A 10,944-nucleotide genomic window follows, 5' to 3' on the forward strand; every position below is an offset into this window, starting at 1 on the left:
GTTTCTCTCACCCATGGATTTCTTCCTTTTCCCCATCTTCCTTTCTCCTTTCTTTCACATGTTCATTTTTCATTTCAAGTATTTTTTTGAAAAAAGTTGTTTTGCTCTTGGACTGAGGTTCACTTGACTACTTCTCATAGGAGGGGCCAGAGCTCATAATTTAGTGCAGGTTAGTACCGCTTGTACAGGTATTCATTCTTGCAAGAGCCACAATTCTTTTTGTTTCTGGTCTGGGGAAGCACAATAGTCTTTTTCCAGTGCTTCCCCCCCCAGCCGGTGATCCCAGTCTAGAGAAAGTACAAGAGACAGAGGCGAGAAGGTGACTGCTGGCTGAATACCTGTATTGTTTCCTTTCCTGTAAAGATTTCTTGTGATGGGAATGTCTCTGCTAGAAATGACCACAGGTTCATACCCAGAGCCAAACACCAAACTATTTTTTAAAATCATATTTAGTACTATCTTCCATGAGTTTTGCAGCCTCAACCTATGAAGAGTAGGAACTAACAGTGTAGTTTACATTCTTTGAAAGATAATTTTTACATTTAATAAGCTCTTGGCCCTGAACAAAGATCTTACTTTTCCCATTTTAAATGAAACATTTTTCCTGATGAAATAACAACTGGACACCATTAGGAGTATAACACTTTTATTATAAGTATCCATGGCAAAATGATGCAATATTTTTTTTTCCTTGAAAACTGTGACATATCTCTAAAATCTTGATAAATGTCAGACCAATTCTTTAATTTTTTGATCTTCATAATTTGCCATTAAATTCTTTAAACTACTAAAAACAACTGAATTAATACAACCAACATCTTAGAGTTCTTACAAATAATAATTCAACACAAGTATAAATATTTCAAAATTGGAGCATTTAACATAAAATGTAAATATTCAAAGTAGTGTTAAAAGGACACTGTCAAACTCTTACGGTCAAAATCTGACTATTTCTTTAAAAAATTGTCTGAAGGAAATCCTCCACATATTTTATATCTAGACTATTTGCTTAGTGTTATATTTCCTGTAATATAAAAATAAGGACTTTCAGACCCAAAGCATCACTTTCTGCTCATTCTGGAGCAGCAGTTTACTACTAAATCCCATTCTGAATCTGCTTTTATGCTCTGAAGCTGCGTTTCTGGGAAGGTAAAAGTCTCATTAACTTAGCGAGGAAGAACTTGACTGTTACCGATTGCAATATGTACTCATTGACTTTACTGGGCACTTTGCTTGTGTCAGGATTTGAGAATCCTGTGGCTCTGAACTAATTGATGCCAGGATACAAATTGTGACTTGAAAAGTTTTGGACAGCTTTTCTTGGTAGCTACTGAATCACTAAGTTCACAAGTCTCCCATTCTAATAGAAACAGTAACTTGTCCAGATAATTTTAGAACAAACTGTGGCAGCCACACTATACTTCTTCAGGCATTCTGAATTTGCTGCTTCCCGCAATGGGTCTCAGACTGCCAATCCTGCCAACTTCTCAGAATAATATTTGGAGTGCAATGCAGTTATCATCCATGTCAGACCTGGAAGAAAAGCATGCTTTGTGACCCTTTACCTAATGTCTCCCCCTACCTCCCACATTTTGCCTTTCTTTTCCTGCTCAGGGAAGGAACATATAGATCAAGTTAAACAGTTCTTCTTAGACTAGGCTACAAAACAAAACTATCAGCCAAATGAAATAACTCCACCTTAATCATATCAAAGTATTTGCATTTCCACAGAAAAAAAACCAAGTCATGCTATAATAATTAACATGCTCTGACTAGCCAGAAATCTGTTTGATTAACCTTGCTCACATATCTGTGCTGTTAAATCAAGCTGTATCACACATTTGTTTGTCTTTGAAGTACTGCTTTTGGTACAGGATATACAGAATAAACACATTTGGTACAATGACCCATAAAAGGAGGCAATGATTTTCCTAAGATACTCAGTATAGCACAATTCTTGGAGAACAATACTGGATATTTGATAATTTGTTTCCAAGGAGGCTATTCTGCCAGAACTTATGTAAAATGAGAAGGTTATAGGTACCTTCTGAATAGGGCACACAATACAATTTGTTAGGAACAAAGAGAAAAACCATCTCTTTATGAAGGGTATTCTCAAAACACACCAGGTGAATCTCAACCCACTTGTAATGAATGAATGAATGAATGAAATTAGCTAAAATGGAAAAACAAAATTTAACAGAGTAGAGCCAATTGTTTCAGGAGAGTAAGATTTGTATGTAAAATTATCAGACAGTGTCCTTTCAAAGAAGATGCATGTATATTAAATATAAATCTTTTAAGTAGTTATGCACATATAAACTTTAACTATTTAAACAATTTTTAAGATATCATATATTACAATTTTAATAAGCAGCTAACAATATATTTTACCATTTTTCATCAATGCATTTTATCTGGGTCTGGAACAAGAGACTCAAATGCAATGCACTTCACTTTTCCAAAAAACAATATATACTGAAGCATTCAAATAAACAAACAGTCAACACTAAGTTACATTCACTTTCACAGGTAAAATGTTAAACACACTGGAATACACATCCAGTACCTATAATAGGACAATGGAATGTTACAGTGCTGTTTTCAAAGACAGCATTAAGAGTTTAATTACATTTCAGTTATTTAAAAATACTTCAACTACAATTCAACATTTAACTGAACGCCACATGAAAGAAGTTGAGTTTCAGGCATGAATGAAAAACCTTTCGTTTTGGCATATCAGAATCATATAAAAAATAAAATATTATTTCAAACTGCAGTCAAATGGCATTCATAATAATCCATGTGCAAACATGCCCTGAAAAAATAGAAATAAAAGATGGTAGCTTTGGTAAAAGCTACTAGCTTATGTTAATTTTTTATAATAGAAATAAAGTAGGCAAAAATAAGACTATTTATGGCTCATTCATTATCAGCATGACTTTTCTTTAATATTGCACACTGCTCATTTGTAGTCAATACTAACTTTCAAAAGCCATTTTGGTTTTAATAGTTTGTTAGATCAACAAAATGAACTGCTACTAAGAAGTGAGTCTAGAATTTGTTACACGAAGAGCTAAACTTGCAATGGATCTCATGGCACAGGTAGAAACCTTGTGACAAACTCCAGCTTTTTCAATGTAGTTGGAAGCTAAGCGATACAGCCTTTCTGCTCCAAATGTGTTAAAATGCCCTGGAAGCACCTTCTCTACAAGACCTCTGTCCACCAATTCTATGAGACGCTCACAGCTTGCAACATAGTCACTTACCCTGCTGTAGGGAAGCCAGTCAATCATTGATCCATCATATACAACATCTCCACTGAACAATATCTTCCGGTCTCGGTCATGTAAACAAATACTTCCTCTTGAATGACCCGGCATATGCATGACAGTGAGCTGTCGATCACCAAGGCTGATCACATCTCCTAAAATGTAAATATATTAAATAAAAATATATACATTTATTATTATGTATAGCAAATCAAAACAAAAGTATATGACTTATGCATATGGTTATAAAGTCTAAACATGAAGAAACATAAGTAGAAAGAAAATTCTAAAATTCTTTTACTTTCCTAAATGTGGTTTCTTTGGCACTTTTTCAAACAGGTCTATCAAAATTTATCCTTATTTTAATCCTTTCTAGATTTCAGTAATTATTTGGAGATCTGCAGTGATGGAACTTAAATCATCAAATCAAGTAAGAGTGCCTCCAAAATACACCCTTTGCAGTACCTTGGTCCATAAGATACATAAAATTAAAAGGAATTTGAAGTGGTAACTATTTTAGTTCACATTCAAAGTAGACTTTTCGAAACACTTGTTTCACTATCTCCATAACTGTGGAAGTCTTTTCAGAGGAATGGCCATTACACTAATAGAAGTTTAGACTGATAGAGAAAAATACTTGCAAGTTGTATTTATTTTATATTTTTGGTTACTTTAGGAGGATTCATAATCTTGAGGCCCAAAGTGTGGGAGGGAGGGAAGATGTGGTTCAAAACTACTACCGCACCAGCAGCTGATAAGTGTATGACACCAGAGATTTCCAAAGAAAATTCCATCCAGTCCTTCCTGGCCAAAATAAGTGGATATTATAATACTAGAGCCATGGTAATAACAATAATGAAACTGATTTAAAATAAAGGGGATGGCTAAAAACTTCAGTATCCATTTCAGAGAACTCCAAATAGGAGCGAAGAGTAACAAAATAAGCTGACCCCTAGTAACCAGCTATTACTACAGCAGTTACAGGCTTGCTTTTCAAGAGAGCTATGTTCCACCCTTCTTGAAATCAGTGAACCTGAGCATACTCCCCTTGCCACACCCCTACACCCCCCCCCCATAAAAAGTCAAATGCTAAAATAACTGTATTTTGATGTTGTAGCTGCTTGGGTTACAATTATTATTCTCCAAGTTTGGAGTTGTTACCAATTTCAGAGAATTTCTTTTTTTTAAACTTCAAACGTAGCCGATTGTGTTGCGTGTGCATGCTTAGTACAGGGAAACAATCTGTTCTCTCAACTTTTACATCTTTGTACCACGCAGTAAGTTTTAAAAATATTTGGGGGCTGCTTGCTGAAAAGAAGTGTTGTAATGGCTGAATTAATACGAGTATAACAGCCTTGAATACTGAGGAGATTATGCAGAGGATGATGCCTAGTGTGGTAAACCAGACAATAGCAGAAATTAAGAAAACTGGAGCTGCAAAGCAGGCTTTCAAACTGCTCCAGAATTAAAGTAAGGCTGTACTAAAAAGAAAACGAAAAGACAATCAACACATACATGCACACACAAAAACAATGGCACACAGCCAGTATTCAAAGAGAAAGAAATCACAGAATTCAGGAACAATCATCAAGAGAGATAAATGAAAGACAGCCTTGAGAAAAGGCAGACAAAGTTCTTTGGATCTGATATCTTTTATTAGACCAACTTAAATACTTAAAATTATTTAAGTTGGTCTCATAAACGATACCAGATTCATCCAAAGAACCTTGTCCTTAGACCAACATGGCTACAACCTACACCCCTGTAGCCCTGAGGAAAAAAGAGAGAGAGATATATATATATACATATATATATACATATATCAGGAGTGGCAGAAAAACAGAAGAATAGAACAGGCCAATTCAGCTAAAAATTAAATTTTGGATGGGATGACAAAAGTGAAAATGTGCTAGAAGTTTCAGCGACCCTATATGAGTTTTGTAAATACAAAAACTAAACTCAGCGAACAATTATAGTTGACAAAGACCATATCCAGGCTAGAAAATTCAACGAGCTAAGAGTTCTAATTTGAATGGAATGCTAACCATTAGAGGTGCACCTATACATTGGTCCAATGTCAGATCGGCACTGATATAAAGAAAATTGACTAAAATCAATTTGTGGCTGATAATTTGGCTGATAAGTGGCCCGTGTGGTGTGCAGCCACAGTGCAGCACACAGGCAGTGAGGAGCAAGCCTGGCAGCTTGGAGGGCTGTGTCCAGCTGGTAAGTCTGTTGTGGTAGAAGGGAGAGGGGAAAAGGAAAGGGATGTGGTGGGGCAGATCAAGGCCCCTACGGTGAGGAAGGGAGTGGGGCTGGGGTTGGGGCAGTCATGGGATGGAGCTGTGGCTTGTCTGGGGGGGTACAGGGAGTGGGGGGGCACAGCTCATGCTGCTGCATGGGAAAGCATGGGAGGTAGGGGCTGTTTGCCCCCCAGATCTGCGCGGAATGAGCTGCAGCTGCGGTCAGGGCTGAGCCAGGCGGCGGTGCTAGGAGGCAGTTTTGGGGGGCTACAGCCAATTTTTGGGGGGCTACAACCCCCCCAGCCCTCTCCCAGTGCCACCCAGCCCAGCCTCACCTTCCCAGCCCTGCTGCCCCAAAATCTCTATCGCTGCATCCTTACTAACCATGCCTTGTTGCACATATTGTATATTATGGCATGTACTTCTTATTCAACAGTAAAATTACTATTTTCCATATATTTATATCAGTATACAATACTACAAACATGAAAATGGCTACATGGGTGCTGTTAGAAACTTAATACTCTGATTCTTCTGTGCTTGCTGTCTCACCATTCAAGATATAACAAGGTTAGTTCTTGTACTTGAATATAACTTTAACAGTAGGAATATGTAAAGAGAGATGTGGGTAGTGTTCTCATCAGAACAAAGAAAATGCAAAGATAATGCAAAAATGACACATTTTACATGCACATAAAAACGTATTTTTGAAAAATCTTACTTTAATATAATAGATTTACTTGCAACAACTGAACTGTTTTCAAGCATTCGTTCAAAGGAAAAAAAGTAATGTTTGTTTCAATTGTTCAAACTATGGAATGGCAAAAATTATCACCCAAACACATGGGAGATGAGTTTTCACCCTTTCAACAAGCTCTCATACTGTTAAAAAGTGAATAGATCAGGGTGTCTGGCCCTTGGCCTACAGGCCAGATCTGGCCCATGGTGTCATTCAGCCTGTGGAGCTCCTCTAAGGTCCAGAAACCTGGTGGTAGCAGTGAAATTGCTGCACCCAGTAGAAACATGGAAAAGCTGTAGCAGTGTTATTTGCCACACCCTCACTGTAAAAATTCCAGACCTTGAGAAGCCCCACTACCCAAATAACATGGCCCACCATGCTATATCAGGCCAGTGCTTGGTGCAATTGAGCTCCATGTGACAGTCATCCAGCCTGCAGGACCAGCAGGTTGACCACCACTAGAATAAGTTAAAGTTTTTTTAAAGGTACTTAAGTAGTAAAGGGACAGACAAAGCATGGATAATTTTAGCTCCTAAAATGTGAAACATCAAAAGGATGTGAATATCAACTAGAACTTCATACCATCATTTCCAATAGAGACTAACATTTAGAATCATTTAAGTTCTAACAATGAAAGTCTTAATATCTAAAATTTCATCCCTGGTTAAAAGGTATATCAGGAGCTTTTAGAGTCTGCAGTTCAATCTTGTAAGAAATTCATAAACAACATGAAGTCATCCTAAAAGTTACCGCAAATAGTTTTCTGTCAAAACAGTTCAAAGAGTGAAAGTCAGCACTGTCATTTTAACTATAATAAACTAGAACAAACAAAACCTAGTCATTCAAATAAAAGGAGGAAGTGTATATTCAGGTTTTGACAACAAATTCAGACATTAGGATGAGAAACAGCTGAAACAGAATAAATTAACACTTGATGGCATATTACAAAGGTGCCAAACAAACAAAGCAAAACAAAAAAAACAGTAGTCAACAGGTGACTACTGAGCTCAAAATTAAGTTTAACACACTTGAATGACTCCTTTACACTTTCATGAGATAAAAATGTTTCTTATATGTAATGTGCAGCTCACATAAACCTTTACAATCATCTAAATATTTTAAAGATAAAACCTTTAATGTAGAGATGCCATTATCCCCAACTTTTATTTTTTTCATATACTTTAAAAATCACACCCCTGATCAAACTACACAGAGCCAACAACCCATTTCTGTAGTGAAGACCTATTCAAAAGGAGGAAAAACTGTACTGCTCAAGGATTTTTTAACTCTAACTTTAATCAAATATTTCTCCTGTACATTTTATAAATATTACCTAAAATAGTTACCTTGAGATTCATTTTGATTTCATTAACTGAAAATCTACCCTATAGCATGCAATAAAACAACTAGATAATTTTGAAATAGTCAGTGCTACAGCAATCCAGGTTGGCCTATATCCAAGCTGATGTTTTATTTGTGATATATTTTAAAACAACAACATTTCTTATGGTTGCTTTTATTTCCATACTATAAAAAGGGGTAACATTAGTGCCATAAGAGAAGAAAAAAGCGTATCTTGCTCTCTCAGAAATTTTCACAATTAAAAAACATCAGGATTATGAATAGAGTTTCATTTCCTTTAACTGCTGAGGAAGGGTACAGTTAATTGCTTCCTTTGCTTTAGGATCAAACCAGGGAAAACATACATATAAACAAATGTGTGCCTGTATCTGCTACATTTTTTCAGTATAGAAGAAGGAACTGAGATGTAAGTCTCAGATTTTCCTTACCTTTGTCATCAAAAAATAGCCAAAATACTGAGAATACATGCATATATTTGCATTAATCTCTCTTAAGAAGTGAAGGGACAAACATAACCATATACTCAATAAAAGATCATCATCCTGTCTGGTCCAAATTGCTGTTGACTGATAGACAACTCTCTCCTTAGGTGCAGGTTCTGTTGCCCATTAATGAAAAAGCTTCTGCTTCCAGTAACAACCCTGACAAACTGGAAAACCACACAATTCCTGGCAGTGTCATTCCCAGCCACTGATTTGCCTGCTTCCCACGGGACAACAAAGTAATGTTTTTATTTGACTAGCTCAAGGAAAGTATTATTTTCTTTGTCACTTCCACAGAGAAATGAAAAATTAAGATTTTAAAAGGGCATTGAAAATGTTTGTCTTCTACATCTAGTAACATAATTCCCTCCAATACACCTAATATGCCTGATCTTTCACTACCCAATATCCAGAGCAGCTGCTTACACGTTGGGGTATAAACCATTACCAAATCAGTATTCTCCACTGACTTGAGGTTGTGACATTTTATTTGCTCTTTGCACTGCTATAAAAGGCCAGATAAGACCAAGGCAGAAAAGAATCAGGTCTCTTACCTGGAAACCAAGACAAGTTTGTGCCTCCCTGCTCTAGAGAGATTCACTACAAACATACAACTTGATGCAGCCATTATGACTCTGCTGATCCGGTAACAGACATCAGTGAAGTAGATGCCAATATAATTGCCATTCTTTATATTTAAAGACTATATACAGCAAATACCAACACCGCAACCAAAAACTATCCTGATATGCACTCAGATGCATATAAACACACCCTAGCCTATATGGCTGATATTAGATGTGGAAACAACTGCAGTAAGCATCCAAGAGATGTGGGCACACAAAAACACAGAGGCAATATGTTCAAACTTCTGACAGGCAGCCATGCAGGCGCACTGCCCTATGTCGAGACAGATGCATGTCTCACACACGGGGACAGCACGCATGAGGCAGCAGGGCAGGGAAGCACCTTATAGATTAACTTACTTAAGACATAGAGCACTAGGTGCAGAAGGACCCTGGAGGGGCACAGGAATGCCAGCAAAATGGCCTATACAGCTTGTATGCTTGTATATGGGGGCAACTGCTCTCAACAGGCTCAGTGCCCTGGGCTCCCTACTGGATCAGTGCTTACCTGGAAGCCCAGCTGTGTTTGCACCTAGGTACTCTACAGACAAGGTTATATGGGTCAATGTGATATTTTTTATTAAACCAATTAAAGAGTTGGAAAATTGTTCTTTGCAGGTTTCCAGGTACAAACACCCTTCTTCAGGCACTGAGAGTCTGGCATTTCTTCACATGCTCTTCTGTGCGGAATCCAATTGGCCTAATAGAAGATATCACAGCTCTTGGGGAGGTGATTTTTTTTGCAAAGATCTAGGTGGTCTAGTAAAAGATATCACCTCCCCAAGGGTTCTGACTGCTTTTGCCTGCAGACCAATATGGCGACAACCTGTTTTTGTTTTTTTTAATTTTTGTATTCCAAGCCACATTGGCCAAATCAATCCCAAATCCATGAGTTAGTCCAGAACCCAAAGTGGCCCTACTATTGGCAAATATCCTCCACCCCCACCTGGGGCTTCAGATGTTCCCAAATCCTTTGGCGTGCATCCTGCTTGCAGGCCCAAGCCCAGAGACTTGGGGCCCCTGGGTTTTGCTTGCCCTTAGCCATAAGGCCCCAGAAGCAAGCTAGGAAGGAGTCTCCCATTTCCATAAAGTGTGCATAAAGCCCCGGTTAATAGTGCATTACCTACATGGGTAAGTGTCTTTCCTGTGCGCGACTAGGAAGCCACAGTGGTGATCACGGGATTTCCCCTCAGAGCCCACAAGAGGGCAACAAGCCACAGAGCTACAACCTGTACCCCTAATAAAAGATACCCCATTGACCCCAAGAACCTTGTCTGCCCATGTCCTTAGACCAACAGGGCTACAACCAACAACCCTAGGCATAGGGCTGCCAACTCTCCTTCAGTCCATTCCCACAGGTGTCATCACCTGACCTCATAACATTACTGACTTGACGTCAGGAAGGCACATGCACATTACTACATTTTAGACACCGGTGGGATTACTAGATTAATATTATTAAATGTTGAATCAGATTTTTGTTAACGCGTGCCCTCCCGTTTCTCTCTGGGGAGGCGCTCAGCAGTCTCCTCGAGGTTTGTATCCAACCCCTGCAGACTCCAGGGCGATCCTGGAGGGCTGGCACCCCCCCCAGGTGCTCTCCCCGTCGTCCACCAGACGCACCGCCGCCCCCTTCTCGACCTCCCCGCAGCCCGGGGGGCAGGCGCGACCCCCGCAGCGCCTCCCCGCGGGCCGTACGCACCCTCATGTAGGACGTGCGTGGGCTGCACGGGCGGGACGCGGAAGCTCCGGGCGCTCCAGCCGGGGCCGGGCGGCCGCACCACCTCGCGGTCCGACAGCCACGTCACGGCCTCGTAGTTGTCGCCGCGCCGCAGCGCGCCCGCCTCGGCGCCGTGCACCGCCACCTCCGCGAACTGGTGCAGGCCGCCCGCGTGGTCGAAGTGTACGTGGGTGGCTACGGCCAGCAGCGGCCGCCGGCCCCCGCCCGCCATCGCCTCCGCCTCCGCCTCGTCGTCGGCCCCGGCCTCCAGCAGCCCGGCGGCGCGGAGGTAGTCGGGCAGGCTGCGCAGCCCCAGCCCCGTGTCGATGACCACGTCGCGCTGCGACCCGCGCACCAGCCAGATGTTGGCGCGGTTGCCCGACTCGTAGAAGCGCTCCTGGATCCAGTAGATGCCGCCGCCCAGGGCCTTGTGCGCGAACCACTCCAGCGCCGACATCCCGCCCGGCCGAGCGCTGCCCGCCTCCGTTCCCCGGGGCGGC

At 40.4% G+C, this 10,944-nt stretch overlaps 1 protein-coding gene across 1 annotated transcript; it reads right to left on the bottom strand.

Moving 5' to 3' along the window:
* Positions 1-629: 629 nt before the first annotated feature.
* On the bottom strand, positions 630-10,938 carry MBLAC2 (metallo-beta-lactamase domain containing 2). The gene is made up of 2 exons (XM_019532358.1): positions 10,427-10,938; positions 630-3,427 (listed from the first exon to the last, which is right to left on the bottom strand). Exons 1-2 carry the CDS (start codon positions 10,899-10,901, stop codon positions 3,042-3,044), a joined length of 861 nt encoding a protein of 286 aa, XP_019387903.1. The 5' UTR covers positions 10,902-10,938; the 3' UTR covers positions 630-3,041.
* Between the last annotated feature and the right edge of the window lie 6 nt (positions 10,939-10,944).

The sequence above is a fragment of the Crocodylus porosus genome, unplaced genomic scaffold, assembly GCF_001723895.1.
Source record: "Crocodylus porosus isolate Cpor-Errol unplaced genomic scaffold, CroPor_comp1, whole genome shotgun sequence".
Classification (NCBI taxonomy): Eukaryota; Metazoa; Chordata; order Crocodylia; family Crocodylidae; genus Crocodylus; species Crocodylus porosus.